The sequence below is a fragment of the Rhinatrema bivittatum genome, chromosome 10, assembly GCF_901001135.1.
Source record: "Rhinatrema bivittatum chromosome 10, aRhiBiv1.1, whole genome shotgun sequence".
NCBI lineage: Eukaryota > Metazoa > Chordata > Amphibia > Gymnophiona > Rhinatrematidae > Rhinatrema > Rhinatrema bivittatum.
The window spans coordinates 8680878-8697945 of record NC_042624.1 but is presented as its reverse complement, the minus strand read 5'-3'; the positions used below and the strand labels follow the sequence as shown (position 1 = coordinate 8697945).

Sequence of the window (17068 nt, the reverse complement as noted above, 5' to 3'; positions counted from 1 at the left end):
TCTCACCTCCAGCCTTGGCCATTTTCCCTGGATGAGAGCTAAAACGAACAAAAATAAAGAGTGAAGAACCCTCCTTGGCACCACAAACACTTCTCATCGGCGAGTGTCTGAAATGTCAACTCGCACTCTTGCTCTCTGACATCCATTAGTACCTGTGGAGACAATTAGATGATTTTGGAACATCCTTACATTAAGTTTACTAAAGAACCTTTTTCATGTGGAAATACTGGCAGAGTTGCAGTCGTTCATCATCCTGGATGAGCTCTCTTAAGATCTCTTTATATATTTAGAGGCAATTTTTAAGTAGCCTATGTACTGATAAAGTAATGGATAGGCAACTATGATCCTGGAGTGTCACAAACAGGTCTGGCTTTCAGGACCATGGAGATCTGCACACCAGAATGCAGGTACCAAAAAGGGGTCCCATTCTCCCCAGAGTACCTCAAGGCTAGTAGGTAGTGGAGGAGGAAACCCTGTAGTGTGTGAAGATTTGCTGTGACTGGAACTTTTTGCACTGTGTATTTGTTAGTTTTTCTTTTTCTGTATGGATTGCTCTATTTTCCAGTCCTCACCCTGCTGATTGTATTTATCTGCATCAATTATTCCAGTAAAGCATTTATTTTTTGAACACCGCCAGACTGTGTGGCAGTGTGTTATTTTTACTGGAAAGTATCCACAGATCTTCCAAAAGCCTAAGGATCTTTTCCCCTTGTCAGGAAAGAAGCCAGGATCATAGGTCACAACTCGGCCCCAGCATTCCCACAGGAGCCCCTGCACCTATGAGATGACGAGGCAGGGGTAACAATTACACCTATACATATACATTAGCCTCTAAGCCCTGTACCCTCATTTTATCTTGTTAGGTTCTGCTGCCCCATCCACTCATTTGGCCACTGCCTCAACCTGGTGCTCTCTTCCACTTGTTCCCTCTCATGCTTCTCCAAAACTGCTATTCCTTTTCTTGCCCATCATCTCAAATTCTTAACGCTTTCTAACCACCTTTCCTCAGTCTCTTCCAGCCCACAACCACACCCTTAGGAACTTCTAGGCTATTGACCTCTGCACCCTCTCTGCTAATATCTCTTCTTTCCTGTCCTCCATAACCCAACCAAAATCTGTTGATGATGCAGTCCTTCGTTACAATACTATACTCTCCTCCACTTTAAATACATAACTCTCTCATGTATTGTAAGACGGATCAAGCCCCAAACCTGGCTCACCCCCACATTTTGCTTCCTAGGTTCTAGCATGTGCTCTGCAGTGTCTCTGGCTTAACTCTTGTGCTTTGCTGATTTCACAAACTGCAAATTTGGTCAACTATCAACTTCGAAAGACTATTAGGTCCATCTGGCTGACAATTTGACCTTCTCAACCTTGCCATCTCTCCACCGCAATTAACATCCTCCTCAGATAGCCATCAGTTCCCTTGCCCCTTCGCTTGCAGCACAGGTTATGGCTGACTTCTTTCTTGACAAGATTCACAAGATTACCCTTCAGTTTTCCACTGGCCTTCTACTACCTTCTCTTCCTTGATCCTCTTCCTTTTCCTTAAGCCCAGTCATTCTATCCTTATTCTCGGAAATCACAAAACAGGAAACTATTTGTCTTCTTTTCTCCTTCAAACTAACCACTTGCACCACTGTTCCACTGTCCATCAGCAAGTTAATGCTATCTTGTCTGTCATCTCCCCCCCCCCCCCCCCCCCCCCCCCCCCCGACAAACCAATCACTTCCTCGGTCTGTCACTTTCTATGGCAATGTTCTGCACTGCCATCAAAAATATAGTGATTGTATTGCTCCCAAAAAAACTCTTCATTTGATTTTTCCTCCTCTGTTGATTCCTGCCCTATATCCATTCTCCCCTTTGCGTCCAAACTGTTTGAAGGGCCCAGCTACCTCTGCTGCCTTGATTTCTTTGCATCTCAAAATATTCTTGATCCACTTCAAGCTGAATTTCACCATTTATATTCCATGGAGATAGCCCTTACTGAGTACTCCAATGACCTTCTTATGGCCAAAGTCAAATGACTTTACTCCATCCTCATTATCTTTACCTATCTGCTGCTTTTGACACCATTTATCACCAGCTTCTCCTCGACACCCTCTTCTCACGTGAGCTTTGAGACTTAGTTCTGTCTTGGGTTTTGATACTCAGTTCTCTTCTTATGTTTGCCACTGCACTTTCAGTAGATAAACCGATGTGATATGTCAAATCGAATGTCGGTATAGAAAAATAAATAAATAAATAAATAGATCCTCATCTAACACTATCTTGTTGTTGTGGTGTGCCTCAGGGCTCAGTCCTAGGCTGTCTTCTTTTGTCTCTATATCTTTTCCCTTAGTAATCTTATATCCTTCCATGAGTGGATTTCTGTGCCAAACAGGATATCATGTGTTGTCTGTTCCTTTAAGTAAGTGTATAGAGAAATGACCTGTAGAGATCTCCCATTGCACTTGTAGCATTTCCTCTAGTGGTTCCTCCTCTACTGCCATTCCACTATCAATTGATGTGCCTTAGGGTTCTGTCCTGGCCTTCTTCTCTTCTCCCCATATAATAATTCCTTTGGTACTCTGATTTCCTCTCATGATTTTCAGTATAATTGTTATGCTGATGATGCCCAGATTTACCTTTCTACATCAGAAATTTCACCAGAAACCCAGACCTGGATCTCAGCCTGCTAGTCTGACATTACTGCCTGGATGTCTCACCACTTTAAACTCAACATAGCCAAGACAGAGCTCCTTCTTTCCCCCCAAGGCCAACTTCCCTCTTTATCCTTTCTCATCCTCCCAGTCCCCTCAGCCTGTAACCTAGGAGTCATCTTCGACTTCTCGTTCTCCTTCTCTATGCATATCCATAGTAGCCAAATCCCAACTTCAGACTGGCAGCTCTTGTGCTGCCTTGGAGGAAGAAGGTCTCATGATCGGAGAGTATCAACCTGGTGCAGCAGGAAAGGATCCTGTAGCAATGACCTGCTCTACAGGTGGTGCATTGTCCTTTCGCACCAAGGATGTGTCTCCAAGGCCTACTGCCCAGGAGGGAAGGGTTAGGTCGGCCATCATAGCTGGTGATTCGATTATTAGGAATATAAACAGCTGGGTGGCTGGTGGGCGTGAGGATCGCCTGGTAACATGCCTTCCTGGTGCGAAGGTGGTGGACCTCACACGTCACCTAGATAGGATTTTAGACAGTGCTGGGGAGGAGCCGGCTGACGTGGTACATGTGGGCACCAATGACATAGGAAAATGTGGGAGGGAGGTTCTGGAAGCCAAATTTAGGCTCTTAGGTAGAAAGTTTAAATACAGAAAACACTGTATGTCAAACAGAGGATAACAGGTCGCCAATACATTCAACTGGAGCATAAGCACTTATCTTAACGCTTGAAATCCTCAAAATTCATCTTTGGCGGCACTTGCCCCCTCTTTCATCTGTTCTTTCAAATTCATAGAGAGCTCACCTTAGCGCTGCCCCTCCACGCTCCTCTTTTCAAAAAATGGTGGACCCGCGAGCTCTCTATGAATTTGAAAGAACAGATGAAAGAGGGGGCACATGCCGCCAAAGATGAATTTTGAGGGTTTCAAGCGTTAAGATAAGTGCTTATGCTCCAGTTGAATGTATTGGCGACCTGTTATCCTCTGTTTGACATACAGTGTTTTCACATTTAGTTTTTAATAATATAAAAACAAGAAATGTCTCAAAAAAAATACAACAAAATCATACAAAAAATTATACAAAAAGTTTTTGAAAATGAAATTAAAATAGTAGAGGGTGGACGGTGGTGCTCATGATTAAACACGGAAATTCAAGCAAGGCACTAATGCTAGGTGTTCTTGCAGTTTTATGAAGCATCACTATACACCCATAAAAATGTTTTAGGAAAACAATATTAGGAATTAATTCATTCTAAGTGTGAGTTATACACAATAAATTTAATCTTGAAAAAATATATGAGTGAGTTGGGTTCTATGTGCGGGTTTGGACTGGTATAGAATTAGATATACCCCCACGGTTGTGGATTAACATTAGTGGATTGCAGGTCTTCAAGTATAAGCAAAGGAAGCATTATTAAGACTATGGTGAACGTTTGTGATTGGTTGATTCTGATCATGTCTTGTAGTTGTGATTCGATGCATGCACTATATAGAGTATATGCTAAGCCATTACTCGGTAATGTCTGTATAGTCAAGATGAACATTCCCAGAGAATGAAATCTGCAAAGCATGAGCAGCACAAGTAAGTGTATGTAGAAGATGTTTTACAACAAAAGATCATGTTTGATGTTTTAATATTGTCTTTTGTAGAGTTATTTACAAGCCCTGAATCTACTACTTAGCGAAACATTGGCAACGTTGGCGTTCTTGTATAAACAGTGGCAACAAAATGTAAGAGAAACCTTAAAGATAAGTGCTTTTTGTATTCTTGGCTATTTTGTGATATTCAAAAGATAATTAGATTTGAAATATATTGAAAAGAAGATGCCAACGAGAAAATCTAACTTGACTTGAAGACAAGTGGATTTTTCACACAACATTTTTATTCATTACTGGGTATGCTCCTTTTTTAAATGGAAGTTCAAGCCAATTTAGGAAGTTAAAGATACAGACTTTATAAAAAGTATTGGAAATAAAAATAATAAAAATAAAACCAGAGAGATTTTTTTTAGACCCTTGATTGTAACAACTGGTTTTGGATTTTGTCTCTGACATTTCCTTCCAATACTGAGGTATTTTCATCTCCGAAAAATATTTTTTTCTTTGAGATTAATTGAAAATCACAAAGAAATGCATTTATTAGAAATATGATTGAATTAAATAGACATCAGAATAAGTATAATCTATACACTAATCACTATTTGATGCGATATTATGTTTGCCACTCTTGACTTAAGGTAAGGAAAGCGGGAGGCCTGCAGGGTAAAGACTATAGAGTACTGTTTCAGAAAGCCATGGCAGGCTTTTGGATTTCCAGAAAAACGCAGGGGGCTTCCACTCGAGGCTGCAAAAGGTGTAGGAATAGAAAGAGGCAATTACTGCCCTGCCACTGTAATCCTGAGACCCCAGGGGAAAGGGCTTTCACAAATGTATTAACTTGCTCCTGCAGGAGTGGGTTGAGCTTTCCCATGTGTTTGCTCAGTTCCCTCAGAAGCTTACCTTGGGCTGCCAAACACATAACCAGCTCGGGGAGCTCCATATTTGCCTAAGCTTGATGTGACAGTTGTCCATGAATTACCCCAGAAATTGAGTGGCTTACCATATGAGGAGTTAAATCCACACCACTGATGTCAGAAGGTCTTCCACCTATGCCAGCAACCTTCCCTTTGAGTAAGTCCTTAGGTGCTAGTGGCCTCAAGCCATGAAAAATAGGGGTAGCCCACAAGGAACAAGAGGCCTGGAACAGATCAGGAGTCCAGGAACTCAGGAAGGAGCACTGAATGTAGAATCTGGAGACAAATCTTCTGGATATGGGAATGGAGCCAGAGTCTGAGGACCAGAGCATAGGACCAAGAAACTGATGAGATTGCCTCAGTATAAATAGAGATCTATACAGGCAACAATATGACTGTCAGGGGGGGAAGCGAGGGGCACAGGGCTAGGAGATGGATATTCCAAGCAGCTCACAGCACAACCCACAGAATTTAGCAGAGTTCAGCAATGGCTCCATACCCCATGGTACTTAGGGCCGTCTCATGTATGGCCCTAAAACCATGGCAAGAATCTTAAATGTAATTCTCTACAGGACAAATCTTCAGAGGGATAGCCATGATAGTCTGGTGTAGCAAAAATGACAGGAGTCAAGAAGCACCTTATAGACTAAACAATTTATTAAAGCATGAGCTTTTGAGGACAACTTTGTCGGATGCATCTGGCCTTGTGTGGCTGGATAACTTGCCAATTAACCAGATATATTGAAAGAATTCTATCTGGTTACATGGTGATGAGAATTTATAAAATAAATACAGTGCAAGCCTCTTGCCCGATTGTAAATATCCCTCCCCCCCTTCACACACGCATACTGAATATAAAAAAGTCCCCTGTTAGGCGAGTTCCTTACTCCAAACCCCTGCAATAGATAATTTCATAGTGAAAGTTTAACTTTCATGCCCGCCTCCTCCTTTCCCTGGTAATTCCGACTTCAAATAAGGCCCCCTCCTCTCCACCCCTACCCTATTCCTCCCTCCCACTCAGTACCTGTGCGAACTACAGGGCCCCCATTTCTTGCACTGGAATTGCTGTGATTCTGGGTGCTTTCAGCTTGAAAGCCAACTCCGTTAGAGTTCATCTAAGTGCAATTGGCACATACCACTGTGGTGTAGATGGTATGTCCATCTCTGTGCAGCCTATAGTTGTTAAGGATGTGCAGGAGAAAAAAAATGTGTTTCTATTTTCAGTTCGTTTTCGGGGGTATTTTTTCCACGAATTTCGGTTTGTAGATTGTTTGATTTGTTTTCATTTGTGAGAAACAAAACGAATCAAATAATTAAAAAAAAACAAAAAGTGGCCAAAAAACGCAAATGAGGCCAGGGCCTGGATCCCCCTTGGCCCTCACTTACCCAGTCCAGTGGGGATCCACCACGTTCGGCCTAGGCATTAGGTCTTGTGCAACCCCAGCAGATGGCATCATTTGGCTTGCAAGTGCCAAAGAAAGAAGAGGACTAAGAAGAAGCTTCAAGACTTGGGCCTGACCCTGGGCTGAGCCCCAGGTGGATCTTAGTCTCCTGGCCAAGGTCTCGGCATTGGGCCTGGGTCCGGACTTGGCCTCAGCATTGGGACCCGGCCTCTGCGTTGGGTCATGGTGTCAGGCCTCAGCCTCAGCTCCCGGTTTCTGGGTCAGGTCGGGATGTCAGGCCCTGGTCTAGGACGTGGCCTCTGGGACAAGTCGTGGCATTGTACCTGGGTCTGGGCCGAGGCTCTGGCTTTTGCCTGATACCCAATGAATAAGGTAAGTTTTTGATTTTTTTTGCCTCCACCGAGACCCCGGCATCATGTTCGGGCCTAGGCTATGGCCCCTCTTTGGACCTTGGCCTATGCTCTAGGCAAGACCCTGGCTTCGGGCCTTGGCCTATGCTCTAGGTGAGGCCCTGGCTTCAGGTCTAGACCTAGGCCCAAATCATTACTTTAAAATGAAACAAATAAGATTAGTTTCATTTGGGGGTTCCCAATTTGTTTTGGGGCCCCTCCCGAATAAAACAAAGTAACCTTATTTGTTGCATTTTGCAATTTCGTTTAAATGAATGCACAGCCCTAATAGTTGTACATTTCATGCAGAGCCTACTTTAGTTGAAGCCTCCCCTAAGGCCTCCCACTCTGTCTTGGGACTTCAATGTGGTATTAGCTCAGCTGATGAAAGCTCCGTTTGAACCACTGTGCTCCTGTGACCTGGAAGGTCATATTTTTGGTGGCGGTTACTTCAGTGTACAAGGTCAGCAAGTTCCAGGCCTTAGTGACTTTTCTTATGTACGCAGCCTAAGTTCCTGCCTAAGGTGGTTATCATACTTCCATCTTAACCAGTCCATCATCCTATAAACATTCTTTCTCAGGCCCCATTCGCACCAAGGTGAACAAGCCCTGCACAGTTGGGACTGCAAAAGAGCCTTATCTATCTATCTGGAGCAGACAGAAGCCCATAGACAGTCCACCCAATCCAACTTTTTATTTCTTTTGATAGAAATAAGTTGGGCATCGCCATTGCCAAACAGACACTTTCTAATTGGCTAGCAGACTGCATCTCCTTCTGTTATGCCCAGGCGGGACTGCATCTTGGGGGCCATGTCAAGTCTCATTCTGTTCGAACCATGGCAGCATCGATGGCTCAATTGAAAGCAATTCCCATGGAGGAGATCGGCAGAGCTGAGATGTGTAGTTCTCTCCACACATTCAAATCACATTATTGTTTGGATATGGATGGCTGACGTGACAGTTGGTTTGGCCAATCTGTCCTTTGGTACTTGTTTGAAGTGTAGAACCCACTCTGTTCTCGCCTAGGGCCCGATATCTGTGTTCAGGCTGCCACCACCCCCCACCCCGATAATAACAAAACAGTTGTTGTGCCCGTTGGCATCTTTTTTGGGTGTTTTGTTGGTGTCCTTTTTATTGGGGGGACAGCCTGTAGCTAGGGATTCACCCATGTATGAGGAATAACATCCTGCTTGTCCTTGGAGAAAGCAGAGTTGCTTATCTTTAACGGGTGTTCTCCGAGGGCAGCAGGATGTTAGTCCTCAAGAAACCCACCTGCCACCCTGTGGAACTGGGTTTCTTCTCCTTTTTTTATTTTATCCTTGAATTCTATATTATAAGATTGAAGAGGACCCTGCATGGACGATTGTGTAATGCAAGCTGAGCATGCTCAATGAGGCTCATTCAAAATTCTAGAAACTTTGACATAAGTTTTCCGTGCCGGGCTCCATCCAATGATGTCACCCATGCGTGAGGACTAATATCCTGCTGTCCTTGGAGAACATTAGGTCATAGGATTCTGCCCAACCATCCCAGGGCTTTGGGGATCTCATCTTTTCTGCTTGCATGTTTCTCCTCTTTTCTTGCAGATAGTAGTCAGCAGGTTACTTTGGAACAGAGTATTTCATCTCCGTTTTCATTAAGCAATGGTATTCTGAAGGGATCAACTCTTTCTGCCAATCTATTTAATATTTATATTTGACTGATTTGTCAGCTTCTTTCTGAACTCTATGCAAATGACATTCAGTTCTATGTGCCCGTTATAATGTCATTGCAGGATACACTTGGTTGAGCTGTGCAGTGTCTTGCAGCTATTTAGCTGTTGGACGAGCGCGAAGAAATTGGCACATAATGTTAAAGGAACTGAATGACTGTTCTGACTAGGTTTTCACCTCTTGATATCCCCATCAAGCTACAGTTTGAAAATTTGACAATTCCAAGTTCCTCACAGGTGGGGAAATTTGTGGATGATTCTTTATTCTTCTCTTTTGATGCATCCTCATATAAAATCAGTTGTAAATAGTGCCTTCTTCAGGCTATGTCTGTTGCATTAACTTAAGCCGTTTTAATCAACTAATGATTTTTGGACTGTATTGCAAGACTACCATTATAAAATGTGGCTGCCCACATCCAGCCATGCACTCAATTACAACATCATTTAACATTGGTTCTGCATGAGTTGCATTGGCTTCCAAATCAATGGAGGATACATCTTAAGATCCTCACACTGATCCATATGGTGCTAAGTGGGAATGTCCCTATGTGTTTGAAGTCTTCTCATGCATTAAGAACAGCTGGTCAAAATTTGCTCGATGCTCCATCAGTGTGCTTAATTAGTATAGCCGGTCATAAGAACATCAACCAGGGGTGCTACGGGTCTAGGTTCAAGCCCAGATGGGAGGGATACTATGTTTCAAGGCCCCTGGCAGAGTCAGTTACTCTGGTAGTCAAAGGCTTACATTTCAGCTGGAGGATTCGCTTTTATGTTTGCCTGTTGTTAAGCTACATTTCTACACTGCTCTTGTGTTATCCCCCTCCCAGTTATTTTATTTATTTATTTATTTATAAGTTTTTATATACCGCCGCTCATCAAAGATATCATGTCGGTGTACAGTAAACAGGAACTTACGCCGGAGCATTTTACATTTAACAGGGTTATATAAGCGTTATACAAATAAAAAAGGTAGGTATATAAATATTTGAACATAAAACAAGTAGAATCTTTTTAAAAAAACAGAACTATCATTTAGTTGTAACTTAACTGAGCTGAATTAAAAACAATACTATAGAGTAAAAGGGTTCAAGGGGAATAGGTAAAAGCTAAGGGAGATGGTTAGAAGGTAATGGAGTTCTAAATTGGAAGTGGTAATAGGGGAGAGATTGTGCTAATCTTAGATTAGGAGCAATTATATGGTAAGATCATTATAGTAGGAGTAGAAATAGGGAAGTTAGAGATGGTATATAGACAGGGGGTGTCGGGTAGAAAGGTAGGGCAGGTAAAGGAGGGGAGGACATATGTATTTCAAGTATAAGCATGTGCGAATAACCATGTCTTGAGTTTTTGCTTGAATGTTTTGGGAGATGGCTCAAGGCGCAGTTCGGTGGGAATGGTATTCCACAGCAAAGGGCCAGCAAAAGAAAGCGCTCGCATAGAAGCATAGTTATATAGTTTATATATATTTATTTATATCCCTGTTAATAATTACTTTCAAACCTGCTGTTCAAATGTGAACCGGTATGATGTCCCTATTAATATCGGTATATAAAAGTCTCTAAATAAATAAATATGTGTAAGAGTGTCTAATATAAGAGCAAGGAAGCCAGAATTAACAAAATGGGTAGAAAGAAAAAAAATCAAACCGGTGTCCATCCATTCAATCAAGGCAAAAGAAGGAAAAACCAAACAAAGTCCAGGGTGGTATTCAAAATATCCAGTTTATTGTAACTTAAACAGAAGTATCCAGGCCAAAATCACACAGATAAAAAAATAAAATTAAAATATTAGGACAATGAAAATAATGATTTCCTTGTCCATTTTAGATCTTCTCAATACTTGTCCTTCTCATGCACCTTCATCCATAGCAAGACTATCCTCCCCTTGTAAGGTAGGATAACTAGAGAGAAGCTCTACCATAAGCCGATCAAGATGGAAAAATAATCCCCAAGCACAAAAAATGTATTAAACGACTTCCAATAAATCAAAAACCTCCAAATATAATCCAAATTCTCAGAAGTGCCTCAAGTCTCTTGGTTCTCTTTTTAAACCACCAGTTCTTCTCACCTTAGCTGTTAACAGGTAGCCTGGGCAAAGAAATCCTTTCATATAGCCTTTTGGGATACCGTGGAAATGGCCTTCCCTCTGGACTGATCAATTTTTCTCCAAAATCTTCTCAAAAAGCAATAACACTCCTTCAAGTCACTGCACCCCCGGGGATGAGGTCAAGGAGGGAAGAGGGGAGGTGGGGGCGAACCTGAAACAAACAGAGCGGAGAGAGGTCACTCTGCTCCCTAATGCTGACTCCCTTTCCCTTCTCCTTTGGGGGGGGGGCAGCCTATGAGTGAGGCAATCAGAAGGTTGGGGGTAAGTGAATGAGGGGTGGGATTAGAAGGAGTGAATGGGGACAGCATGCAGTGCTGCTCCCTTTCTTTCTCCCCCCCTGAGGAGGCAGTGAGCAGATCACACTTAGAATTCCAAAACCCCAACCCCCCCCCCCCACTCAAAGAAATATGAGGAGAGCGGATGATATGCACATCTGTCCTTATTCCCCAAAGCTGAAGAGAGCCAGCTGATTCTGGCTAGAAGAGGGGGCTGCTGGAGAAGGTAATTTTCCCAGGGTGGGATATAAACGTGAGGACTCAAAGATAACTGGAGATTAGGGGTGACACTTGGGGGCCCTAAGGTGACTGGGAATTGAGGGGGGAGAGGGTTTGGACTGGAGGACCAGGATTCTTAGCGAAGAGTGGAGGAGTAGAGTAGAGAGAAAGGATCCCTATCTCTGTACCCTCCTCCTTACACAGAAACTTGACAGCAGAACAAGTTGTCCACCCATTTGTCCAGTTTATGTAGTTCTTTCAATTCCCATCACTCCTTCAGAAATCCCTTGCATTTATTCCATGCTTTCTTGAAGTCATATTCTGTTTTTGTCTCCACCACTTCCACTGGGAGGCCATTCCATGCATATTTCATAAGATTACCCTCTTTCACCCTCATTCCATGACTCCCTTGCTCTAGAGTGTCATTTTCACTGAAAGATACTTGCTTGCTGTGCATGAAAACCTTTGAGATATTTAGACATCTCTCTCATATCTTCCCTGTGTCATATTTTCTCTAGGCTGTACATTTTTAGATCTTTAAGTCTATACCCATATGCTTTTGAATGAAGACCACTGATCATTTTATTAGCCACCGTCTGGACCGACTCCAACCAATTTATATCTTTTTCATGGTACGACCTCCAGAGTTGTACACAGTATTCCAAACAAGGTCTCACTAAGGACTTATACAGGGGCAATATCACCTCCCTTTTTCTGCTGACCATTCTTCTCCCTATGCAGGCAATTATCTTTCTAACTTTTGCCATTGCTTTATCCACTTCCGTCGTTGCATTAAGATCATCAGATACAATAACTCCCAGATCCTGCTTTCGTGCTTAGAAAGATTTCACCCCCAGTACTGTACCTCTCCCTTGAGTTTTTGCACCCTAAATGCATTACTCTGTATTTTTAGCATTAAATCTTAAGTGCCAGACCATAGACCATTCCTCGAGCTTTGCTAGATCCTTCATGTTTTCCATACCTTCCTGGCTGGCTACCTTATTGCATATTTTGGTATCATTGGCAAAAAGACAAACCTTTCCTGACAACCTTTCTGCTCTGTTGCTCATGAAAATGTTGAAGCTAACCATTCCAAGGAGTGATCCCTGAGGCACACTGCTAATAACCCACCCTTCCTCAGAGAAAACTCCATTTACCACTAGCCTTTGCCACCTCCCACACAGCCAATTTCTAAGCCAGTCAGTCACTCTAGGTGCCATATCAGGGCCATTCAATTTATTTATAAGTCTCCTATGTGGGACCATGTCAAAGACCTTACTGAAATCCAAGAACACTACATACATGGTTACGTATGTTCCATCTCACAGTGATTTACCGCCACATTTATTCGCATAGTCTTATTTACTCATCTTGCTAATTTTTTACATTAATTGGCTGAAATGTAAATATTGCTCTGTTCTTTTCTCTCCCCCCTTCCAGTTCCAAGTTAATTTTTCCCTGTTTTATTGTAACTTTCTCACATCCTTTTTCTGATTCCCTGTATTTAAAGTTCAAGGTTTTTATTGAGAATATTGTTTACTACGCTACGTTATGTTTTTCACACTTTGTTAATTGTAAACCGGGTTGATGTGATGCCTGTCATGAAACTCGGTATAACAAAAACAATAAATAAATAAATAAATAAATACATCTAACGCTCTCCATTTATCTAACTCTCTGGTCACCCATAGAAATTGATCAGATTTAACTCTGGTAAAAAACCCATGCCGCCTCAGATCTTGCAATCCATTGAATTCCAGAGACTCTGTTTGAACAGTGATTTCATTAATTTTCTCATCACAGAGGTCTGACTAACTGGTCTATAGTTTCCCAGCCTCCTCCTTACTTCCACTTTTATCAATAGGAACCACATCTGCTTGTCTTCAGTCCTTTGGGACTACTCCCAACTCTAAAGGATTGAAAAGGTCAGCCAACGGAGCTGCCAGGACATTTCAGGGTTCCCTTTAGTACCCTTGGATGTATCCCATCAGGCCCCATCATCTTATTCTCTTTACGTTTAGTGAGCTCCTCATGAACACGCTGTTCTGAAAATCAGCTGAGGTTATTTGTCTTTGTTTTATGTGAACACCGAACACAAATGTTTGTTAAGCAATCTTGCTTTTGCCTCGTCAGCCTCTACATATTCCTCCCCTTCGCTATCACTAACATACTGTATCTAAAAAAGAGTCTGGTCCCCCAATTTAACATATTTGCTATTTTTCTTCTATTTCAATTTTGCATTCCTGACTACTTTCCCAGCTTAGGTTTCCCAGATATTTTCACCTGCCTCCCTCTTTCTGTGATCTCTTGTAGTTTGTGACCGCTAACAAAAAAAGGTCAGTTGCCCTTATAATGTCTCCTTTTAGTTTTGCCCCCTGCTCTTCTCCCTCCCCTAGACGTTTCCAACTAGCCAACGACTACAGTGATGCTCAACTCCCAGCCACCCTTCACCTACCAGTGTTCATCAGGGGGAGGAAAGGCTGGGGATGGAGGATCACTGGGAGAAGGAAGAGTGGCTTTGCATGAGTCTGACAGAGAGTGGAAGTCCACACTGGCTCAGGCCCTGCTCCTTGCTCTGCCGCCTCCTCCCATTCTACAGTTCCACTTCCGTTTTGTCTATAAATTAAGGCCTGACCTGATGAGTACCGAAAGGTAGATCTGTTGTTGCTCAATCCCAGGGATAAGCACTGGCTTTACCAAGTCTACCTGGCTTACAATTGTTTATGTTGCCTACTGGTTGAACTATAAATTTTGAGTGCAGCGTCTGCTCTAGTGCTTTTTTGGATTTACAATTATTTATGGATTGTGCATTAAGTGAAAAAGTATTTTCCACAATTTATTTTGAATCTGTAGGTTGTTAGTTTCATGGCGTGTTCCCTTACTTTAGCATTATTTGAATAAGAAAATAACCCATCCTTACTTTACTTGTTTTACCCCACTCATGATTTTATAAACCTCTCTCATATCCCTTCTCAGTCATCTTTCTTCCAAACTGAATAGCCCTAATTTATTTAACCTTCCTTTATAAGGGAATTGATCCATCCCCTGTATCATTTTGGTTGCCCTTCTCTGTACCTTTTCATTTTGCTATGTCTTTTTTTGAAATAGGGCCATCAGAACTGCATGCAATACAGAGAGAGGCTTTGTGATATTCTCTGCTTTATTCTCCGTTCCCGCCAAACAACTCCTAACGTTCTGTTTACTTTCGGGCCGATACAGTACGGGCGCACCCGCGTTTGCCGCACGTACAGTTCGGATCACATACCACTCGATACAGTATTTAAATGGCATGCAAATGCAAGCCACGTCCAAAGTGCGTCCAAGAAGCGTCCATGAAGCGCAATCCATTTTACTGTATAGGCGCTATACAGCGCCTATACAGTATCCTGGGTGCGCTGGTACCTGTCATTTCAACTGACATTTGAAATGACAGGTACCAGGAAGTGGATACAGGAGAAGGGCTGACTGACCCGCTGACCCCCTAACTTCTCCCAAACTTTCCGCCAGCCCCCGCTCACCTGCCCTGGCCGCGTCCATCTCCCGCGCTGACAGCTCCGGAGCAGCCCCAGCCAACCCCACTTCACTGCCTGACCCCCTAACTCCCCGGGACAAGACCGAAGTGAATCGGGCAAACTTTCCACCAGACCCCACTCACCACTGGCCGCGTCCATGGGTGCCTATCTCCCGCGCTGACAGCTCCGGAGCAGTCCCAGTCCTCTCTCCCCTCCTCCCGGGGGCAGCCGGTGGCGAGAGCGGCTTCAGCAGCCCGGGGCAGATCGGGCGCTCCCCATGACTCCCAGGATTCCTATTCTCTAAAAGGTAATGAGTGCATGCCATGACCTCTGATGTCCAGCCGGGTGCTCAGGTCATGGCATGCGACATCCGAAGTCACGGCGTACACTCATTACCTTTTAGAGAATAGGGAGCCATGGGGAGCGCCCCGGGCTGCTGAAGCCGCTCTCGCCACCGGCTGTCCCCGGGAGGAGGGGAGAGAGGACTGGGGCTGCTCCGGAGCTGTCAGCGAGGGAGATGGACGCGGCCAGGGCAGGTGAGCGGGGGCTGGCGGAAAGTTTGCCCGATTCACTTTGGTCTTGTCCCGGGGAGTGAGGGGGGGTCAGGCAGTGAAGCTGGGCTGGCTGGGGCTGCTCCGTGGCCCATGAAATTTCGTCTCTGCTTGCCTGACGCTCCACACTAACGCAGGGGTAAGGGCAGGCAGTAAATTAGCAGGTTAAACATGCGGCAAAACTGCAGGTTTAAAAAGCAATAATCGGGGCGCGTGTTACTGTATGGGAGGGAATAGCTAATCCGATCGTTTACATCTCATATACATGCCGCGGGCGGAAAGGGTTTCCCGTTGATTTAAAGAGGCGGTAAGGATGGGTTAAAAGGGATAGTGAATCGCGGGTTGGACTAACGCGGCCAAATTGTGAGTAGAAAGCGGGTTAGAAGCAGGGTAACCGCGGCCGCACTTTACTGTATTGGCCTGTTTTATCTGCTGCCTCACCCTGAGCTGAGGATTTCAAAGGATTGCTCCTATGGACCCTGCGGTCTTTTTCCTGGGTGGGAATTTCTAATATTCTGTACCTGTAGTTGGGCTACTTTTTCCCTAAATGCATCACTCTGCACTTGTCCACGTTAAATTTCACCAGTCCCCTAGTCTCACAAGGTCCTCCTGCAATGCCTCACAATCCACTGCTGTTTTAACAACAAAGAATTTTATGTCATGTACAGATCTGATCATCTGACTCGTTGCTCCCTTTTCCAGATCTTTAATGAAGGTTAAAACTGCACCGATCCCTGTACAGATCCCGGGAGCACTCTACTATTGACTTTTCTCCATTCGGAAAACCGGCCCTTTAGCCCTACTCTCTTTCCTGTCTTTTACCAGTCACCAATCCGCAGTAGGGCTTTTTAATTTCCTGAAGAGCCTCTCAGGAGGGGCTTTGCCAAATGCTTTCTGAAAATTCAAATTATATTGGGAGTTCCCAGCCTTTTGGGGAGCGTGGACCCTTTTTCAACCTCAAAAAAATGTGTGGACTTCCGCTTACATCTCTGTAATATTTATAAGCAATTAAATGCCATACAAAAAACAGATTAAAGGAATAACAAATGCTCTCCAGAATAATAATGTATAAAATATTAAATAAGGAATAGTTTTTGATATAAAGGTGCTTTCCCTCTTGCCCTTCCTTCATGAATGCTATTCCCCTCCCCCCCCCCCCGCCATGACCCCTTCCCAAAGTGCCTTCGTTCTTTTCCTGCTCTTCCTTCCCTGCAGCCCCATTTGCTGGTGCTGTCCCTCCTCCCTCTCCCCTTCCCAAGTGCTTTCTCTCCTGCCTAACCTTCCTTCCCCCTTCCCCTCTCCTCCCTATTTATTTATTTATTTAAGTTTTTTTATATACCAACATTCAAGACGATAGTCCCATCATGCAGGTTCACAAGAAACAGGGGTGCAATTAAAATAAACTTTACAATTTGAACAATAGTGCAGAAAAGCAGTTACATGTAACAGGGAAACAATAACTTGGAGTAAGAAGGAAAATGAAGATCAGATAATTATATATATATATAATAACATTATAAGGGGTGGCTATTAATGCTATTACTAGCGAAGTATGTTGATTGAAGGGAGTTAAGTAATGTTGGAGTTAGGAAAGGCCTGCGTGAACAGCCACGTCTTGAGTCTTTTCTTGAATGTTGAGATGCTGGGTTCCATTCTAAGATCCGGGGGAATGGAGTTCCATAAAGTTGGACCAGCTGTGGAGAAGGCCCGATCTCTAAGCGTGATGTGTCTGGTAGTT

The 17068-nt window shown here is 43.6% G+C and overlaps 1 protein-coding gene across 3 annotated transcripts in view; it reads left to right on the top strand.

Annotated features, from left to right (window-relative positions):
- The window catches only part of UCHL5 (ubiquitin C-terminal hydrolase L5), a 166977-nt gene that overhangs the window by 142706 nt on the left and 7203 nt on the right, over positions 1–17068 (top strand). For 2 of the 3 annotated variants that reach the window (XM_029618537.1, XM_029618536.1), the window contains exon 11: positions 4302–4382. In XM_029618537.1, coding sequence (XP_029474397.1) covers positions 4302–4382 — 81 coding nt within the window. Of the gene's footprint in view, positions 1–4301; positions 4464–17068 lie in introns of those variants that run through there. The other variant, XM_029618535.1, reaches the window with a different exon arrangement.